The sequence below is a fragment of the Helianthus annuus genome, chromosome 5 (assembly GCF_002127325.2).
Source record: "Helianthus annuus cultivar XRQ/B chromosome 5, HanXRQr2.0-SUNRISE, whole genome shotgun sequence".
NCBI classification, from domain to species: domain Eukaryota; kingdom Viridiplantae; phylum Streptophyta; class Magnoliopsida; order Asterales; family Asteraceae; genus Helianthus; species Helianthus annuus.
Genome location: NC_035437.2, coordinates 37,941,257 through 37,963,843, shown reverse-complemented (window position 1 = coordinate 37,963,843; position 22,587 = coordinate 37,941,257). Strand labels below are relative to the sequence as shown.

Here is a 22,587-nt window from a genome sequence, read left to right as displayed (position 1 = left end):
GACCCACTTTGAGCGTTTCGCGACGATTTTCGATGTTTCGATTTCGATGGACGATGATACGAATACGATAGAGTTCCTAGTCAAATTACTTTCAGTCCCAATCACTATATCTACATACAAGCATCTACATTTCACGTTTCGACGTCGGTTTCGATTGAGTTTGATTGTTTTTCGAGTTTCGATTCGACTTTCGATTGATTTGCTTGAATACCACACCAAACATATAAGTAACACGCACAAGTAACACATAAGGCACACACACACGTATAACAATACCAAAGTTCACATAATTCGAGTCTCGAGCTTGATTGATGAATCAATTAGCTTGATTATTGATTGATTAACTTTATCGCATTGTTACTTCCTACTATTCACAGTCGTAAATCGGCCACATTGATTAAACATTTGATCATTTCATTTAGACAACACTTACTCCACATAATACAAAAAAGTAAAAAGAAACGTTAACAGTCAAAGAAGTCAAAGTTGACTTGGACTTTGACTTTGACTTTGACATTCGAAAACACGGGGCCCATATCTTTTACTGCTAGCGCGGCCCGCGTAAAGCCCTTTGCAACCTTTACGCGGCCCGCCTGAGACCTGCTGTAAGATTTTCAAGTCTTTTTCAATTATTACAGTCGGCTCTTGGCGTTTCGAAGGGGTAACTTTGCATTTTGGGCCTTTCTTATTTACGTATAAGGGCCTCGGGACTTTTACCCAACTTATTAATCCTCGGTTATTTTATTATTACCCGAAAAGTCATAACTTTCAATGTTTGACGCTTTTCACCCCTCTCATACGAATTCGATCATAACTTTCCCATTTTTATAACGGAACTTGATGAAATTTATATCGTGCATTCTAGTGAGCATATTTTATCGCTACAAAGCCTCGGGTTTGTTAAAGGGTCACTCAGAGGTACAACTTAAACATGTTGACACATTTAACCCCTGTAGCTTGTAATCTCTCACTTTCTTCCGCGTTTCGTTCCGTATGATCCATGATTCATTCGTTCGAAGGTACGAGCATCATGTAGGGTTACTGTAAAGTATATTTATCCCTTGTTGACATCTTGAACCCTTGAATTCATATACTTTCTATGTTTGTCAACTTTAGTCCCTCTGTAGTATTTATTACCACGTGCAAACTTATGACACGTGTCATTACTTTATAGGACGCAAAATTTTGAGGTGTTACAGTTATATAATGATATATAGTGTTACATAGTGTTATATGGTATTATATGGTGTTACATATTGTTATACGGTGTTTATATGGTGTTATATAGTATTATATATAGTGTTATAATACACTTCTCACACTTCTCACACTTTGAGCACTTTTTACAAGATCCTCTACCTATATATATATATATATATATATATAGGGGAGGGTTCATTGGGGAACACTAAAAAGCGGGGAACACTCTTAAACATTCAACTTAACATGTTAAAAATCAACTTTTTCTAAAAAAAATTCGGCGCTTTTCCTTATAAATACATGTAGAAACATTTTTAATAAAAAATAAAAAATATAAAAATGTTTAAAAACTGTTAAAAAGTATATCTTATAAAATTAACTTAACACGTTAAAAATCATTTTTTAATTTTTTTCAGCACTTTTTCTTATAAAAATTGTAGCACCCCTAAAATATTAAATTATACATGTGTGGGTACATGTATAATTATTACTATTGAAAATAAAATAGTGAAATTTAAAACTAGGAATGACTAACCTAGTTAAAATTTCACTATAAAAGATGGGAATTTAGGGATTTTAACTAGTTTTATATACTTTAAAACTAAAGGGGCTAAATTTGGTCATTTTGAAAGTAGTGTTTTTAAATACTGGATAACTACAAAACTCACACACCTTGTGTGAGCCTTGATCGACCAAACATCCCTGTACAAACACTTCTCTTCTTAAACCCTAAATTCATCCATCTACATCAAAAATCAAAGAAAGAAATCAAGTTTGAATCAAATTCAAGTGAAATTAGTGATCATTATACTTAGGAAGATCACAAGGTATGTTTAAATTGATATTTGGAGATGTTTGATTCTACATGAATTTTCATAACTTTGATTTTTGAATGGAAATTTGATGTCTACACGATTACAAGTCTAAGAATAAGTCTTAGACAAGAAATTGATAAATTCATGCCATAATCTATTGATTTCAATGTTGATCATATAGGTGTTATATGGGTTTTGTGATAAACTCTTGAATCATTAGGATAATTGATGTTATTTGATTGTTATGATGCAAGTTCAAGTGTTGTTCATGGTATTCTTGTCATATGAATATAAAGCGATGAGTGTCTCTAATGAAACCAAACGGGTCAAAACAACCAAAGTAATGAAGCTTTGGTGAAATAAAGCGAGGGATTTCGCTAAGATAGATAAACGGGTCAAATGGATATCTTGATGCAACCGGAAAGGTTGCATGATTAAAGATGTCGAAATGATGCCGGATTTTAATTAATAAATATTATAGTCGTTAGCCGAGAAACGGTTAACGATGAATATAAGTCATAAACTCTGGTTTGAGTATGATTAAAAGATGGCGAATTCAAATTATAGGATTCGTGTTAAATTCATGTAAGTAAGTAAGGTTGAACGGGTCGAATAGCAGTAGTTTAGTTTATATTATGTAATGTAATGTATAATAGTAGTTAGCATAGCAGAAGTTGTATAGATCAGATGTTAGAGTTTGTTAGGAGGTTAGATATCACTTTCATGGTGACGTAAGCTTAGATGCTTCAGTGGTTTGTCCGTGCCTATAAATAGAACAGTACCCTGTACTGTTCTATTAGCTCTTCACCATCTTTCTTCCTGCACGAACAAATCATTGTGAGCTGAGGCTGAGGGGGAGTTTGTTACATACTTGCAATTGTAATCGGTGTTTGGAATAAATTTAAGCATTCGGTTCAATGTTAAACTTGTATGTTCAAAGCAATTCTCCTATTTGATTGTGTGCAAAGTTTGTAATCATTTATATTCCGCTGCATTTCTCATCCATTTTCATCTTAATTCAAACGTAAAACACAATCAATCCAAACTCAGATCCTAACAATTGTTATATATTAAAACCCCAAGAAGAGCAAATGGTACTGGGCAGCAGTACCAAATTTCTCGAACTAAAAGATTATCAAACTCAATCTGGTACCGACTTTTGGCGTTTTATTTACCAGGCTGGTGCTGGTTTTTACATACATGTACCGATAACGAACCGGTATTTTCGATACAACTACTAGTTAACACCAAACTTATCAGACTTAAAAAGTAAAAGAGATAATAATTATTATAATATTAAGATAACAAAACTATAAAAAAAACTGAATATAATATTTTATTGTATTTGTAGATTACTGTTCATTTGGTTTAGTTTTCAATATATAGGAGAATTCCTTCACATCTGAAACTATTTTCTTGTTATGTGTATGTACTTTGGACCAATATTAGTTATTAATTTTTATTTTATAAAACTTTCATAGATATATTTTTATGAGGTGTGAAACTCTTCCCTTTAATTCATGAATGTTTGGATAAGAAAGTGAAAGATACTTAAAATCAAATGCTTACGCGTCAAGTGGGGTTGAAATTCGATATCAAAGCTTACAAATACAACTATCAAGTTTATGACGAGACGACGATTTTAAGAATTTCTTAAGATATTTTAAAAGAAGTAGTCAAAGAATATAAGAAAAATGTTAAATATATAAATAAAGTCAATGTAACAAGACGATTTTAAGGCCACGCATCTTAAATTGATGTCATATCGACATCGACATGTTAGATAAGCGTACAAAAATCAATAACATGTAACGTTGATTTTTCGAACATTGAATGAGAATTATATAAAAAACAAACAATACTCAATATAATTATACCATTTGGGTACATCCGATATATTAGTTATGGTGATCAAATTTATTGTGAATATAATCAAACTTAATACAAATTGCCTTTTATAAATCGTTGGTGTATCCGTTGTAACAGTAACATTAATGATTAATTAAACATTCAAACACAAAACTGATCGACACACACCATACATTTACACGTCAACTTTGTAGCCCTATGAGTAAAGTCACACCTATTAGAAAACATTAAAAATATGTAAGTATCTAGTTTTATGCCCAATCCGTATTGCGGGGCAGTAAGCGGAATATCTCTCAGTTTTATAACATGCACGTCTGTGTTTCGATTACTTATACATACTACTTATAACACGATCCAATAAAAATTACATCGAGACATAGATAAAAATACGTTCGTCAAAGGATTTTTTTAAAGTTTAGGAATTATAGAGTAACTTTACTAAAATCAAGGAGTAGTAGCTGTTGTCGAGCAATAGCAAACGGTCGTTATTCCCCCGGATTGATTCGTCACGATAGCAAGGGGAAAAGATATGAAATACTTAAAGGAACAAAAAAAGAGGGACTAAACATGTACACTACCAGTTAACAAATAAAAAGATTTAAAAAACAAAACATAGGGGCTAAACACGTATATTAGCGAAATTAAAGGTTTAAAAGTAAAATACAAAAAGTCACGATCAATTACTAAATTACTAAAAGTAATAGATGTAGATGGACTAAACATGTACACTAACAAAATTAAAGTAGATGGACTAAACACGCATATAACACAAAGTTAATGAATAAAAGGAAAAAAATCTAAACAAATGAGCAAATGGGTTAAACAAGTATATTAGCAAAACTGAAAGTTTTAAATTTAAAAACAAAAAGTCAAGACCAATGAGGAGGTGCCGCCTAGCACTATTCCCCGTTATGATCTTTGTAGTATATATAAATATAAATATAAATAATGGTCTTACAAACAACCATGGTCTTAAAATCAACTAAATAACACGACAAGGTAAGATATTTAATTGTACCTGAGCTCAAGCGACACCAATTAATACAGCATGGGTTTTGGAAATTAGTGGTGTGCACGGTTCGGTTCCGTTTTATAGTAAAACCGTAATATTCCTTTTTTATTTTTGAAAACCGTTCGGTTTTTATTCTTCGTTTTCAATCTTTTTGGTTTTAGCAATTGTTTAGTTCGGTTTTTCGGATTTTGGAACAAAATTACGTAAGACGTAAAAATAAAAAGTATAATTCAAAATATAAGAATCTTTCTTAGATGTTTACATTAGAAATGAAATGAAATTTTGATTATTAAATACTTATCATAAATAGTCGTTATGAAGTCTCTTACAATCTCGTTTTCGTCTCGCTTTGATGTTTCCGTCATCGGTTGGGGTGTGACAGATTGATATCAGATCCATAACCATAGGGAATTAGGAAAAATTAATTACCATAATTTGACATAGTCTATGGTTAAGAATGCCGAACTTTGACTGTTCTTGATTATTCATGTTAATTATATAAAATGCTTCTATATGCTTCTTTATCCTTCTTTTGCCAAAAAAAAATTATACATTTGACTTTTCCTAAAGACACTTATTGCACAAACATGAAGGCACGAAAACACTCGTGTTATACAAATGAGACGATTTCACCAAAATAGACGTGAAACCCTCACTTCGGTGAAGAATTCTCAATCTGCGTTCTCGATTTTCACGAAATTATACATTAAGTTAGGAGTGACATCCTCACCTTGATGAAAATTTCACTATACTTATTCTAGTAGACCCTTACCAACGAGTCGGATTTAGTCCTTATCTCGTTTGGTAAGTACCAACAACGTTTAGGGGGCGACATTATCAAGTTAGGGGTGATACCCGCATCTCGATATATAGTCCCACTCCTCGATTTTCAATCCCGCCAAAGTATTGAACTTTTAATTAACTTAGGACATGTAGTAACTTGGATATGTTGACTACGTCACTATCTGTTACCCCCATCCCTTTGTGCCAATGGTCCTAAATACTTGAACTTGGTCACATGCGAAATCACTTGACCCTCAATGGTGATTTGAGTGTCCTCATCATTGACTGTGCCACTAAAATCATATTATAGGTACTCGGTCTTAAATCGAATAAATTAAACCTTTACCCTCTAGCTATTCGCCACTCCCCTAACCTCACATTCAGACTCTGTTTACTCTCTGCAACTAACACAATATCAATCGCAAAAGCAAGCACAACAGGACCATCCCTTGAATTAACTTTGACAACTCATATATGATAACCACAAACAGGAATGAGCTTAACGTAGACCCTTTGTGGAGCCCTACCTCCACATGAAAAAATCTAGAATCCTATGTAGGCACCTTAACACTAGTCTCAGTCTTAACATACATATCCTTAATTATGTCTTTATGCTTCCCAAAAACCCCTTTTAACTTCTAAACTATCCTAATGTAATTACATTTGCCCACATTATAAAAGTACTTTGAATTGAACAACATACCATAAAGATTGTTTTATTGGTAGTAGTAGCATAAACGATAGCCAGTTGTTGAATTATTAGCTCGGTCAAACGCATATTAGAAAAGGTAGGTCATGCTTATTGGTAAAATATATAGAATAGGCTTATGGATACTCCTTCATGCATTTGCTGGTAGCGAGATTTCCTTCGTTTTGTTTCTTGTAGCATATGAGTAACACATATACCGTATAGACAATTTGCTCTCTATCTTATACGTGGTTTATTGATATAATATGATACGGTATTATAAGATGGGTGGAGATACAATAGGAAGTTTATTTGGCTAAGAAGGCTAGGAAGTGATCTTGACCATCCATTAAGTTAATCAAGAGCTAAGATTAAATCAGGGAAATTGAAAGGAAGAAAAGAGGCGCGTGAGTTTGTTCAAGGGCATTCTAGTCAATCCAAGCCAATAGTTTCTCTCTCCTCCAATTCCCCCCCATTTTTTAAACGTTAATAACTCTTTCATACGACATTATTTTTTTTTATAAAAATTGCACCAAAAAAACGAGCGTTTTTTTATCTTTAAAACGAGAATACTATTGCTATATTTTAAAAAAAAAAAAATTTAAAACCCAGTTGCGTAAAACGCAATAGAAAAACCACCAGTTACGTAAAACGCAATGAAAAAAAACCTAAAAAATGACATTTTTCTAAAACGCAATGCACCAAAAACACAAAGAAATGACTTATTTGTAAAACGCAATGGCCAGAAAACACAAAGAAATGTCTTATTTGTAAAACGCAATGGCCAGAAAACACATAAAAATGTGTTTTTTTTTTACCTAAAATGCCATGCACAAAAAACACATAAAAAGGTGTTTTACCTAAAACGCAATGCACAAAAAACATAAAGAAATGTCTCATTTGTAAAACGCAATGACCAGAAAACACTTAAAATGTCTGTTTTCTAAAACGCAATGGACTGAAAACACATAAAAAAGTGTTTTACCTAAAACGGAATGCACAAAAAACACAAAGAAATGTCTTACTTGTAAAACGCAATGGCCAGAAAACACTTAAAAATGACTCATTCTAAAACGCAATGGACTGAAAACACCTAAAAAATGTGTTTTACCTAAAACGCAATGACTAAAAACACTTAAAAATGTGTTTTTTTTCTAAAACACAATAGCCAGAAACCACATAAAACTCTCTTATTTCTAAAACGCAATGGACACATAATTGTCACTGTGAACTGTCTGAATTACCTACGAATTACTATCTTTGAAATGAGCCAATTTCTGGAAAATTAATTTTTCTGATGCATTTTTAGTACAACAATTTAATCGAAAATTTTTTTTTCCGAGCTGACCTGGTCAACCCTAGCCAGGGGCTCTGCCCCTTGGACCCCGTCAGGGGCTACTGCCCCTGGGACCCCGCTACCAGGGGCTGCTGCCCCCGGACCCCCGCCAAGATCGTAAAACGCAATGACTAAATAAAAAACCCAGATCGTGAAAATGAAATTAAAGAATTTCTTACATGGATCGAATCCGATTTCTTCATCAATTGACGAAATTTGAATGATAGAAACACTTATCAACGCTCGAATCGAACGAATCGAGTGATTATCTCCAAAATCACCGGAAAAAACGAGATTTTTTAATGAAATTAAACAGGGCTTTCTTCAAAAAAAGCTGAAGAACACGTTGATCGGGTTTTGAATCATTGATTGGTGATGAAAATCGCACTATAATGTAATGATTATTGAGATAGAAAGTGAACAATGGTTGAAAAAGGAAGAAGAAGGAGTTGGATTGACTAAAATACCCTTTTTCTTTATTTTAAATGTTGTCACATGTCATAATCCTATGTCTTCCTATCCTTTCTAGCCAAAATTAATTTCCTATTTGATATTTTCCCATTATAAGATATCACAACTAAAATAGAGACATGATAGTTACTTGGATATAGGTTATCACATTGTTCTTGTTCAAAGAAAGGCAATCACATTGTTTATAACATAAGTTTGTTGAACAATTTATCTAATCAATAGTTTTGTAATCGTTTGCTACACTACACGATATGATAACCCATCGTCTCACCTAACTTTCTAAGACACTTTTTTTATAAAATATAAAAAAATTGTCGCTCAAATGGGCCGGTGATTGATATAGTGGGCCAAATAGAATTTTTAATAAAACTTCAGACGGCCCATTTTGACAAATCCATGATTTTTCATTGCTTCTTGTTCAACAAGCCACAGATTCCTTTCTTTTAACATACTTCTTCTTCTTCCCCCAAATCTCCCTCACTTCTAGGGTTCACAAAACCCCCAAATTCCATTCAATTCAACGATTTCTTCACTCAATTCTCTATTCAAAATGGCAAGTTTCATGACGCAAATCCTTTACTATCCTCTCCAGTGATCACAATCCAACATTCTCTAATTCCAACTCTCTGTTTACGTGTTTTTTTTTTTTCAGGAAGGAGAAGGTAGCTTGGATTCTCAAATCGAGTCACTGCTGAATGTAGAGAAGCAGATGAGGCTTAATGGTGATGTTGCTGGTACAAAGAAGGCAGCGATCGATATTCTTCAACTCTGTTTTGAAAATCGTGCTTGGAAGACGTTGAATGATCAGATTGTTGTGTTGTCTAAGCGTCGTGGACAGTTGAAGCAGGTGAATGTTATAATAATGTTGAAATTGTTTTAAGATGACACAGTGATCTAAGCTACTTGTTGTTAATTGTTATTGTTTTTATAGGGGCCTGCTTATGAATTTTATTAGGTGAAAGTGTTTAGAAATTGTATAACCACCGTATATATTTAGGCTTGTGTTATATCTAGGTTTGAGGTGCATTTAGGTGGGATATACTGTCAATTGAATGTGTTGTGGTATGTAGAAAGAAGTCAATACTGTTATGCAAGTTTTTTAGTTTTGTAATGTGTACTCTACTTAAAGTTAAGTTTGTGACTTTGTGTATTGATAAAGAGATTTATAGTTTATCTAAATTCAGACATACTGTTAAGGTAGATAGCAGCTTTCTTTTAGTTATTTTATAGGCATAGTTGTCGATAGCGAATAGCGACAAGGCATCTATAGGCTACGTAGCGAATAGCGACGGCTATTTTATAAATAGCGATTACACTAGAAAAAGATTTTTGAAAATTTTTATATGTATATTACATCAAAATACCCTTGTATATATGCTATTTTACATGTATATTTAACAAAAACTAATAGTTAGTAGCAAAAGTTTAGGACTTATATGTTGGGTGTGTGAATGAAAGTCTCAAAAGGTGGTAAATACTTTGTCCCACATTGGTGTGTGAACAAAGTTAGTGGTTGTTTATAAGGTAAAGTCTTTACTACTCCATTGTAGCTTTATGACATGTTTTACCACAAGTCCTACCCGCGCGCAGGGGGGGGGGTGCAAAAAATGAGTTTCTGAACTGGAATTTAATTGAACTCGTGCATGCCCGCACGAATGCAGAAAAAAACTGCACAACTTAACCTTCTGCTTTTATGCAGTTTTTTTGTTAATGGCCCCAGACGAGAGGTGAAAACCTCGCTAATACCCATATAGCGACACTTGGCCGCTTCGCTACATAGCGCGCTATAGCGGTCGCTATAGCCTCTATTAACAACTATGTTTATAGGAGTGGTGGTTGGGTGGGATGTTAGAGGGCTTCATCTGAATTTTAGTTAATATTTAATATGTTTAAGTTTACATACTGTTTGGGTAGTATAATTGTTGCTTCACCGCAGTATATTTAATACCAGTTCTAGCTGTAGGATTTGGTTGGGCTGTGCTGATATTTGAAGTAGGCAATGTTATCAAATAGGTCACGCTGACCTTTTATGATTGAATTACGGAACACAAATGGATTGAAAAGAGTGATGTAGGAATTCCTTGTAGGGATATACTAAAAGCTTCACGGAACTTAAAAACTGAAATCAACAGAAAACAAACTGAGTACTTATAGGCAACCCGTGAGAGGATTAACCTAAACCCTAAATGATATCTTGTAGAGGAGTATAATTCCTGTCCAAAAGACGAGCCTAGGCGCAAGGTGAGTCGACCTCAGCCGCAGGGCCCACTGCTGTTGTGCAGGTAAGCGACCTTCGTACAAAAGGCGCAGTTGAGGCGCGCCAAAAACAGCTTAAGGCGCTGTACATGACAACTTTTTGTGCATCAGGATGTTGTACAGCACATAGTTGTTAAAAGCCATCGCCTCTTGCGCCTAGGCCCATTTTTCAGGCGAGGTGAGGCAGTTGCTCCTTAAGTCGAGGAAATTGCGCTTTAATTCTCCAGGTGATGGTTCAGGTGCACATTTCGGCGAGATTCCTAGATTCCGGAGAGTTTCCGGCTAAATTTTCTAAATTCCGGCAAGATTCTAGCCAGATCCATACTTTTATCTAAGGAAAACTACTTTTCTGCACTAATACACTAATATTTTAGAACTTTTGGTACTAAATAAATGATATAAAGTGTTATATAATAGATTTTGTTTATTTTATTTAAAGAATAGTAGGATTAGGATCAAATACAAAGGATCCTTATTGTAAGAAGTGTAAGAAGGATTTATAGAGTGACAAGTGTCCAATAACCTAAAAAAACCCACTACACAAAAAAACCACACTACAAAAAAAAAAAAAAAATCTTAAACATCCACCACCACCAAAAACCTAAACCCACCCCCCCCCCCATCCCCCCACATCACCCACCCTAAAAAAAAAAAATTCTTTTTTTTTTTTTTTTGCCGAGCGGGTGGGGGTGGGGGTTTAGGTTTTTGGGTGGGGGTGGGTGTTTAGTTTTTTTTAGTTTTTTTTTAGGTTTTTGGGGGTGGGGGGTTAGGTTTTTTTGGGGGTGGGGGGGGGGGTTTAGGTTTTTTGGTGAGGTATAGTTTTTTTTTTTTTTTTTTTTTTTTTTTTTTTTTTTTGCGGGGGTGGGTGGGGTGGAGGGTTTAGGTTTTTGGGTGGGGGGGTGGGGGGGGGGTTAGGTTTTTGGGTGGTGGTGGGGTGGGGTGGGGGTGGGTGTTTAGGTTTTTGGTGGTGATGTAGTGGGTTTAGTTTTAGGTCATTGGACACTTGTCACTCTATAAATCCTTCTTACACTTCTTACAATTAGAAGCCTTTGTAGAATAACTTGACCCAAGAATAGTATTCTTTTCCTAATACATAATATATTTTTAATTTTTTTCTTCATTATGCGCTTTATTTTTCTCAGGCCTTTGCTTTTTTTGCGCTTTGCGCCTAACCCCTAGGCGAGGCCTATGCGCCTTGAGTGCGCCTAGTGCCTTTAATAACTATGGTACAGCAGGTCTCTTAGGTTGTACATTTAGGTAGTATAAATATTAAATCTTATACAAAGCTTATTTATAACTAAATTTTGGGTAGGGGATGTATAAAACTTGTAAGAAATATAAAAACCAATTATAAAAGCACCTTGCTTCTCGCGTGCGAAAAGCGGGGGTACTTTTGTGGTTATCGCTTTTTTAAAACCACGATGAATCAAAAGAAAACACATATTATGAAAATCCTGATAATTATGGAGTAGAAAATTGGTATTTTATTAACGACCCTGAATGGCCAAAAACACCTTTCGTCATGGTGAAGTGAAGCACTTTGCTAGCTGGCTTGTTTTTTTAATTAACGATGCATGTTTTGTTTAATTTTGCCATCAAAATCAACTTCGGCAAAACAGAAAGGATGGTGATTAGTGATGTCATTTCATTTGAGATAGACATTATCATCAATTTCAGTGATTCTTGATTAACTGGATCATGCTCCCTTTTTGAAAAAGACTCCTTCTTAAGTTTGCTTCTTGTGTGTATACACTACTATACTCTATATATTGACTTGTTCAAAGGGCTGATATTCTCTAAACTTCTATATCTGAATTATTTTTACACTTTAGGCTGTAACTGCCATGGTGCAACAAGCAATGCAATATATTGACCAGACCCCAGATATCGACACCAAGATTGAGCTTATCAAAACACTTAACAGTGTATCTGCTGGGAAGGTAAGCTCGTTTTTACAACGATACGTTTGTTAACTTACACTTCTTTTCTGGATCTTTAATCCATCTTTTGCGGTTGATAGATTTATGTTGAAATCGAGAGAGCCCGATTAATCAAGAGGTTAGCTAAGATTAAGGAGGAACAGGGCCAAATAGCCGAGGCTGCGGATTTGATGCAGGAAATTGCGGTCAGTTTTATTTTAAAGCTAGAGTAAAATGCCATTTTCGCCCCTGAGGTTTGGCCAGTTTTGCGACTTTCATCCAAAGGTTTGTTTTTCCGCATCTGGATCCAAAAGGTTTGAAATCTTGCCATTTTATCCGGCTCGATAACTTCATCCATTTTTCTCTGTTAAGCCAGGGGTATTTTCGTCTTTTTCCTAACTTAAAGGGCAATTCGATCTTTTTCACCTTAAAGGGCAATTCGGTCTTTTTTACTTTATGTAGAAAGACCGAACACCCCTGAAAAAGACTGAATTGCCTTTTAATTTAACAAAAAAGAAGGAAATACCCCCGACTTAACGGAGTAAAATGGATGGAGTTAACGAGCCAAATGAAATGACAAGATTTCAAACCTTTTGGATCTAGATGCGGAATAACAAACCTTTGGACGAAAGTCGCAAAATTGGCCAAACCTCAAGGACGAAATGGCATTTTACTCTTAAATTTATATTATACCGATAGTCTAAAATTAAGTTATGTATTACTACAGGTGGAAACGTTTGGTGCAATGGCAAAAACTGAAAAGATTGCATTCATACTTGAACAAGTAAGGGATATACTGAGCTTATGAACGTTGTGATTTGGAACAAGATTATGATGCCATGAGGTTTTTAATGTGCAGGTTCGTTTATGTTTAGACCGCCAAGATTATGTGCGTGCGCAGATCCTTTCTAGAAAGATTAGTCCAAGAGTTTTTGATGCTGATAGTTCGAAAGAGAAGAAGAAACCGAAAGAAGGTGAGAGCATTGTCGAAGAAGCCCCTGCTGACATTCCGTCATTGCTTGAATTGAAGCGGATATACTATGAACTTATGATTCGGTAAGTTACCTTTCATCATTTTTACTTTGAAGTTGTGATCATTAGTAGTTAGTTGTTTAAGTGTTTGGAAAGTTCTGATTATTCGAGAATATACATGTAAATGACCTCTAAACAATCAGATTACTAGATTTTTTTCTAGCTACTTTTAAACAGTTAATTTGATTCTGTTAATCAAAATCAGTTTCACTATATACCCATGCCCAGGAAAGTAGGGCTGCAAACGAACCGAACGTTCAGCGAACAGTTTATGAACCGCTCGGGAGGAACTTCGTTTGTGTTCGTTCGTTTGTGTTCGTTCGTTTAATAAATGAACGAACACGAACAAGAAATTCTGTTCGTTTAGTTAAATGAACGAACATAAACAAAGGTCTTGTTTGTTATTTATGTCCGTGAACGTTCGTTAACGTGTTCGTTCATTTATGTTTGTTTGTGTTCAATAGTTCATTGGGGTTCTTATTTTTTATATTTTATTCAAATACTACAAAATTACCACTGTTAGATATTTAATAAATATTAGTGTTATGTATATTATTCCAAATTTTATGTGTTCGAATCTCTTCATGAACGCTTGTTTGTGTTCGTTTGTGTTTACGAACGTTTGTTTGTGTTCGTTTGTGTTCGTTACCTAAAAATAATGAATGAACACGAACAAAAAATCTCGCTCGATAAGTGTCCATGAACAGTTTGTGAACACATATTTACTTAATGAATGAACACGAACAAGGCCATGTTTGTGTTTGTTCGGTTCGTTTGCAGCCCTACAGGAAAGTAGAAAGTGATTATGTGCTGATTGAGAATACAATATTCAATTATTGTTTTTTAGTTCTGTTTCAAAAATCTACTTCATCTATCATGGTTATTATATATTACTAATTTTTGTTTAATCTATTTGCAGATACTACTCGCACAATAATGACTATCTTGAAATATGCCGGTGTTACAAATCAATATACGAGATTCCTTCTGTCAAAGAGGACCCTGCTAAATGGATCCCAGTAAACACTCTTTTTACTTTGTTGGTTTATGAATATTTTTAGTATTTATAATTTTTTAATCATTCTATATCGTATAATGTTAAACTGATATATACACAGGTTTTGAGAAAAATCTGCTGGTATTTAGTACTGGCACCCCATGATCCTATGCAGTCAAGCCTGTTAAACGCAACTTTGGATGATAAAAACCTATCAGAAATTCCTCATTTCAGGTTCTAATTATTTTGCGATAGTTGTGTTCCTCTAATTGTAATTAACGTATTATTATATGGCTTCAAAGGTCACTTCTAAAACAACTGGTCACAATGGAGGTGATTCAGTGGACTGGCTTGTGGAACACATTTAAGGACGAATTTGAAAACGAGAAGAACATGTTAGGTGGCTCTTTAGGCGACAAAGCTGCCAATGATCTCAAGGAGAGAGTTATAGAGCATGTATTTAATTATACTCTCTTTTTTCATTCTTATTATTATTGTAACTAAAACGGTGTTACGAACTAACAAAAACATATCTTTTTTGTTTTCAGAATATTCTTGTTGTCTCAAAGTACTATGCAAGGATAACGGTAAAACGGCTGGCTGAGCTTCTGTGTCTTACCGTCGAGGTATGTTTTTTGCAAACATGGTACTTTTTTTAATGTTACTTACTTTAGTTTATTAAAATGTTTATTTTGATTATGAAAATATCAGGAAGCTGAAAAACATTTATCTGATATGGTGGTATCGAAAGCACTGGTGGCGAAGGTAGACAGGCCTATGGGAATTGTATGCTTCGAGTCAACCAAAGACAGCAATGACATTTTGAACTCATGGGCCACCAACTTGGAGAAGCTACTTGATCTTGTTGAGAAAAGTTGCCACCAAATTCACAAGGAAACCATGGTTCACAAAGCTGCCCTTAAAGCATGAAAACCGATCTCGAATTCTGTTTTTTTATATAAAAAAATTATAGCCGGCAGCAGGAATCAGGTAGAACTGGGGACGAAAGCGTTTTAATCCTATGGTTTGTTTTCTTGTTATTTTGGTGGTGTTGGTGTATCGCAAACAAACACTGATTCAACAGAGGCGTTACAATGTAATATGTTGTACTTTTTTTTCAACTCTTTACAACTGACCTTCATAACTTTTGATTCGCTTTAATTCATTTTTATCTGTGACGGTAAAAAGTAGGCATCACCAATCTATGGTTGAGCAAAATGTGAACCTGATCGATCAAACTGGTGGGCTGAACTGGATCTGAATCGGTGTTGATCAAAACCGACTGATAGCGATCAAGCTGTTGGTCTTAATTTCAGCTAGAGTGGTCTCTGGGGGGTTTGGTCGGTCTGGTCTAAAACCTGAATTAAACATCTAATGGAACAGGAAGCTTACGGCTAAAACAAAGCAAAAAAATGTCTGCTTTTATGGTCCCGTCTTGAACCCTATGGTATAAATCTAACCATCCCGATTCAAAATTGGTATGCGTCGATCTGGTATATGGTCTGAGGCAACAATTCCCGGGTTTTGGTGTACAGGCTGCGTCTGATGAGGTCTTAAATTGGTTCTCTACACGTCTTGAATCGGTGTGCAATAGCTCTACACGAGTTTACCTATTTGGACTTTTTTCCTTCCTTGAGAATAGGCATTATAAAGTCTTTGGTTAACAAAATTTGTTGAAATTGAGATATGGAATTATTCAAAGGGAGATACACTTATTTGAATCTTAAAAGAAGTTGGAATTTAAATACTCTTCATCGTGTTCCTTCAATCAAAAGAGTTTAACATTCAGTTCATATACGATGAGATATTCAACAAAGTTACAAAAGTCTTCAATCAAAAGAGTTTAACATTCATTTCATACGATGAGATATTCAACAAAGTTACAAAAGTAATTAAAATCTTTCACTCTTTTGCCAGATTGTGAAATATTCAACAAAAGTACAAAAATCTTTCACTCTTATCACCGGGTTGCCGCCATGAAGCAAAACAAAATCATGTCTGTAAAGAAATGACATATCTTACAAACGTTTTGAATTTTTATTGTTCTTTCACAATTTACTAGGTTAAAACCTCGTGTATTACACGAGTTTATAAATAAAATTTTATATAATAAATAATAAAAAATATATCTTTAGAAAAACCTCGTATATTGTACGTGTTTAATAAAATATAATGTCATATGTTAACACGTACAGTCGTCAAGATTTATCTTTTAAAAATGAACTTTAATATACTATCTACTTATTATAATATTTTACTTTGTTAAATATTTATTCTTAGCTAATTTTTTGTTTAAAATTATTATTATTTAATATGAATATAATAAAAATAAACGTTTATATTCTTATCTATTTTTTTGTTTAAAATTATTATTATTATTATTATTATTATTATTATTATATTATTATTATTATTTAATATGATCATAATAAAAATAAGTGTTTATACTTATCTAAATATCTATTCTTATCTAACATTTTTGTTTAAACTTAGTATGATTATTTATTATGAGAGATAAATATGAAAATAAGATGAGAAATCACCAGAAAGTGACATGTATCCAAAAAAATATTTTCATTTATTAGTATAGGAAGAGGTAGCGGCGCATCTTGTTGCCCGTTTACCAACTATCTCGATGTAAATTATTAGAAGTAAAAACATTTTCGATTGAGTAAATTACGTTTTTGGCCCCTGTGGTTATATCACTTTTACTATATTAGCCCAAAATAAGAATTTTTAACATATGTGCCCCCATGGTCTCTATAACTAACTATTTTGGCCCCTGAGTCTAACCAAACCTCAAACTCTGGTTAATTATTACTCACATGACAGGCACATGATGTCTAATATGGTAATTTCCCCTCCCCTTTTATAACTTTATAAAGAAAACCCTAAATATTCTTTTGTCACTTCTTCTTCCTCCTGATTTCTTCTAAAACCCTAATTTTAGACATTTCAAAGATGGTGATTTGCAATATGGGTTACCTTCTGTCATTCGAACCCTAATGTGAATGCAGCACAGATCTAAGGTTGAACCAGCCAAGGTACGCAACACTGCCCAACATAATGAAGGCAAGGTCAAAACCGATAAAGAAAATGAGCCTGGCTGAGTTAAACGTAGACCTGAGATCTGATTTGGAGGTTGTTCAAGTGACTGCGCCCCCGGTGAGAAAGGCTGGGGTCATACTTTCCTCTGTGGATGAACTTGTAGACAAGCTCAAGAATGAAGCCCATGTCATCTAACCATTTGTTTTCTTTCATAAATGTGTATTTAGGCCCGCCTGATTGACAAAATTTAAATGCCATTTCTCATCAATCATCTGCCAGGTCAACAAAAAATCATAACTATTAGCTTTTTAATACAAGTCAAAAATAGATTGTTTAGTTAACAATTGGTGTTCAGTTCAGTTCTTCTGTTTCCCCCAAATATCTGAGATGAATAGCAAAAGGGTTACCGGATTCAAATGAAGCAACTCCTTTATAGCAAAATTCAGCTTTAGAGAGGTGCAAACCACTGATTTTAACTGCTAAGTTTACTCTACAAACACATTTGCAGTTTCAATATATCTTGCTGATTTGTGTTTTATTTAAACTAATTACATGTTGTATGCTGATTGGGGTTTGTGGGATGAATTATATTAAATTTTTTGCTTCATTCAATCACGCACCCACCACAGGGTTAGCACCATTGTTGACCTGCTTGATCGTCGTCGTTAATCTCGTGTTTTGCTGAATGGAATTCCAATGGCAGATTTGGGGGTTTTCTTGGAGAAGATGATGGGAATTTAGGGGTTTTGTGGTGTAAATGAGTATTAATTTGTTTTTGATATGTGTTAGTAAAAGGGGGGAGGGGAAATTACCATATTAGACATCATGTGCCTATCACGTGAGTAATAATTAACCAGAGTTTGAGGTTTGGTTAGACTCAGGGGCCAAAATAGTTAGTTATAGAGACCATGGGGGTACATATGTTAAAAATTCTTATCTTGGACTAATATAGTAAAAGTGATATAACCACAGGGGCCAAAAACGTAATTTACTCTTTTCGATTTCTTTAAAAAAAAATGAAAAATATACTCGAATTTATGGTTGCAATACAACTAGTCAAGTCATTGAAATAAAACAGTTATGAAATCTGATAACTTTTTTACTCGTTAATTATCATAATAACGGAAGAACAAAGAAATTATATGTTATTTTCTTTTGTTTTTGAAGAATGAATTTCTTTTAATCGTTGACGTCTCCTTCTCCCAAACTCAGGTGTTTAAAGGTCTTTTTTTTTTGCTGACCACCACTTCATTGGTTATATATTTTTTTTTCTTAAAGTAAAAAAGTTTTTACATTTTGAAAAAAAAAATTAACTTTGATTTTTATACTATACTTATATGGGAAATATTATGTCATGCTCATAGGTACGGACGCTGTCAAATAGAGGAAAAATCCAAATAAATAAATTTCAGCTGCTTTTACAAATTCCAGGCTGTTACTGCCACACCACAATTTCCATGGACCTGACTGCAAATTAAAGCTGACCACAAACAGCTGGACCATCACCCACCGCCCAATTCAGTACTTTGATTATCATCAAAGTACAACTTTAACCACTGTACTTTCACCAAATTTACAATGTGGCCCTTATACTTTGTTGGATCATACTATATACACACGAGTGAATACTAACCGCAGTGACGGACCCAAGAATTTTTCCATAGGGGTGCGGAACATTTTTAAAAATTTTAGGTCCCTAGGTATATAAGTAAAAAAATCGGTTCGTATCGGTTCGGGTCATCTAAACAACGTCAAAACACACAAAATTTCAAACCTATTTAGCAACTTTATTACCCTTTTCTCCTATAATATCAACCAAAATCATTAAAATAACAAAGAAACTTACCCGTGTTCGGATTCCGGTTAGATTTGGTGTCGAACGATGGTGGTATGGTGGCTGATTACGGTGTTAGCCGGCTGCTGGACTGTTGTCGCTGGGTGATGTTGTTCGTTGCAGTGCAGGGACGTAAAAGAGAGAGAGAGCGTGAGAGAATTTTTAAAACTTTTGGGCTTTAATTATTTTATTATAGTTTGAAATATTTTATTATAATTTAAAACATAAATTGATAACACTTTTTACCTAAGGGGTGCGGATGAAAAATTTCAAGGGGTGCGGTCGAAAAATTCCAAGGGGCGCGGACGAGATTTTCGATGGAACTTAGCACTAAATTTTTTTCACCCGGGGGTGCGCCCGCCCATCTTGGGGTGGGCTTGGGTCCGCCCATGATTAACCGCACCCATTAATACATCATATGTGACATATGACTTGGTGTTCTTACAAATCCTTCGAGCCTATGATGTGTTAAGCTGACACATTAGCGATTGATGTGGCGAGGACACCGCTAACAAAGGTTATACGACTAGTATGACTCTTTACGCAGTCTATACGACCCATATAATGACTGAGGTGGTTTAAGTATAGTAGCGTCTACTTTATCTAATTAATGTTGGCACCATCTCTAGACGAGATAACGTTTGGTTATATTGTGGTATAATTTCTGCTTACTTACTGATTGAAACAATTACTGATTGAAACAAGAATTAAATTGATTGTGTTTTAAAATAACAAAAATTTCTTTATATGTTTTCTTATCATATCTATTAAAAGTTCAATTACCAAAAATAGCCATACGCGTGATCACTAGCCCACTAAATCAGAGGTATCCCCTAAAAATTTTTTACCGTGCAATCAAACAATATTAAAAAAATGATAATAAATAAAAATATTAAAAAAAGACAATAAATAATAAAGTAAAATAAATACCTAATAAATTTGTCCTTTTTTCATAGCTTGAAATCGTTTAATCACATCGTCGTCTTTTATTTTAAAAAACAAATACCTAAGCAGGAGCGGAACGGCCGGGACCAGTGTTATCACAACATCAAACAACAGGATTGTGGATTCTTTTATCAAACCAGTGTTATTGGCAGCAGCAAAACAGGAGACCAGTGCGTAAAGGATGCCTAGCGACGTTTGGTTTTCTTCCAGAATCTAAGCGATGATCAGAAAGAATGCTGCCATACGTATTTTGTGTTTTTTGGGCTAATCTAATCAGTTGGGCTTATCTAAACAATTGAGTCATTGTTTCAATCGGGCTCCCTTATTTTATAAGTTTGGGTTGATTAGGGGTATACTTGTATTATTTTAGGGGTATCTTTTGTTTAAAACAAAAAAATATATAAAAACACACTACGTATACGGACTTCAGTCGTAGCCCGTACTACGGCTCACGTAGCATTGGTTCCGTCCCTGCGTGTGATTACTGACTTGAATACATAATTTGCTCATTAGAATAGCCTAGAGTCATCTTTGAGGTGAGATAAGGCTTTAGGACCAATAGGTGCTGAGTTCGATTCCCACAAAGGGGTTTTTCCCATATTTATTGGGTTTCCTCCTGAATGAATTGGTGTTTAGGTGTTATGCCTATTTGAGATAGATATAATCGGGTGGTTCCACTGGTGGCACGATGATACTCCAGTAATCCTTAGTGATCCAAACTTGCCGTTCAAAAACAAAAGAATATGAATGATAAATCATTTTATTCTCATAACTTGTCAATTGTTGACCCAAGATGTATCATTCTAAAAAAAAAAAAAAAAAAATTGAACGGCAAATTTCTTTTCTACTGTCGTTTGTGTGACTTAACCCAAGACCTCCCCCTCCTAAGGTGTTTAAAGGTTTTGCCTTTGCCAATAGACTACCACCGCATTGGGTATCATTCTAAAAAGTAACTTGTCAATATTCTTATACCAGCCATAATTTAGCTCATCTTTGGAATGGACTATGGATACGAACTTGAGACAATTTTGTTTTTCGCTTTCTTGAGTTGGAGCTAGATCAGTACTAGCCACTCTTTTGAATTTATCCTCCCACTGGACTTGGGATCATTTACTTTTCATCACAAATTTGATGTAACAACTCCAATAATCATCGATTTGTTGTTGATACTTATATCAACAAATTTGATCAACTTTCATTTGGATAATTGTACTATCCACAATAGTAAACTTAACATGGATAAATTCCTAATGGTTTTATTATTTGTAGGTTGGTTTCAAACGGTGAATTAAAGGAAATGATTATGCGACCAATCCACTCACCAGAAGAACTACGAAGAGTTAGAATGACCATTCCAAACGCCAATAGTGTACCCATGTAGGTTGCGAACCGCTAGTATCATGCTTGAGGAACATGTTTTAAGACAGTATAAAGATTTATAAAGTCAAAATATATAATCTAGTGACTAGAGTCCACAAACCTTAAAGGTTGGTGAATATACATTGTGTCATGAAGAAATCCATGAAGAAAAGCATTTTTCACGTCTAGCTGATGAGTAGGTGTAACGCCCTACTTCTTCGTACTTTCCATAATTAGAAAGTCCCGTCTTGTATTCTATTTTTGAAAATCTTGTATTCCTTGTAATCGTATTTCGTTATATCGTTGTAAAATCCGAGACTTTGATCATAATGAAACGAATTTTTTATACATCGTTTATACATGTTTATACATTGATATGTGCACTCGTGCGATACATGGTTCGTAATTCGCATAAACGTAAGTTTAATTCATAAACAATGATCGTGTATTCGCAATTCTTAAATCTTTCGTACGTTCAAACACTTGGTTATTCGATTATAATTAAGTTATATGCTTTTCGCTTGATTAATACCTAAATGTAAATCATTCATACTTGTTTCATATGACACACTTAATATATCGCAAGTTGGTGTAATTAAACATGTCTCTTAATCCTTTTAGACCTTGATAACATGTTAAATGCACATTAGGCTTTATGTAGCATCTTAATTATATAAAATACCTCTTATTTATACATTTTACATCATTTAAACAACAAAAAAATAATAATAAAAGCTGCCAAACAGCCCTTGCAATCGACCAACTATGGCTGAATTATTTCTTTTTTTATTGCTTAAACTCTCACCTAATTGTATTAAATGCTCACCCAACTTAATCCTAATCCTTTCCCCTATAAATACCACTTATAACCAGCCTCCCTACCACTTTTGCAACACTAAAACACTCTCAAAACATCCTCCAAATCGTAGCTGAAAGCAAGAGTTCGAGTAGAAATACCAACATTCACAAAAATGAGCATAACTCACTCATTTCTTATCTGATTCACTCGATCTTTTTCATAAT

General features: G+C 34.3%; 1 protein-coding gene across 2 annotated transcripts; it reads left to right on the top strand.

Annotated features, from left to right (window-relative positions):
* The first annotated feature begins 1,897 nt into the window (after window positions 1-1,897).
* LOC110940309 (26S proteasome non-ATPase regulatory subunit 12 homolog A) lies at window positions 1,898-15,543 on the top strand. Of its 2 annotated transcripts, none has more exons than XM_035990532.1 (11): window positions 1,898-2,027; window positions 8,827-9,021; window positions 12,263-12,370; window positions 12,451-12,555; window positions 13,077-13,133; window positions 13,209-13,405; window positions 14,301-14,400; window positions 14,500-14,612; window positions 14,681-14,834; window positions 14,927-15,004; window positions 15,090-15,543. In XM_035990532.1, the coding sequence occupies exons 2-11, from the start codon at window positions 8,884-8,886 to the stop codon at window positions 15,306-15,308; spliced, it is 1,269 nt and encodes a 422-aa protein (XP_035846425.1). In that variant the 5' UTR covers window positions 1,898-2,027; window positions 8,827-8,883; the 3' UTR covers window positions 15,309-15,543. The 2 variants fall into 2 exon arrangements, with proteins under 2 accessions (XP_035846425.1, XP_022037544.1); XM_022181852.2 differs by lacking the exon at window positions 1,898-2,027 and adding an exon at window positions 8,576-8,727.
* The last annotated feature ends 7,044 nt before the right edge of the window (window positions 15,544-22,587 follow it).

What these genes read in the sequence shown, in the direction of transcription:
- LOC110940309 (XM_022181852.2), top strand. An exon ending in TTGCATTCATACTTGAACAA is followed by an intron (nt 13,134 to 13,208) that starts GTAAGGGATATA and finishes TTTAATGTGCAG; the next exon opens with GTTCGTTTATGTTTAGACCG. An exon ending in TACTATGAACTTATGATTCG is followed by an intron (nt 13,406 to 14,300) that starts GTAAGTTACCTT and finishes ATCTATTTGCAG; the next exon opens with ATACTACTCGCACAATAATG.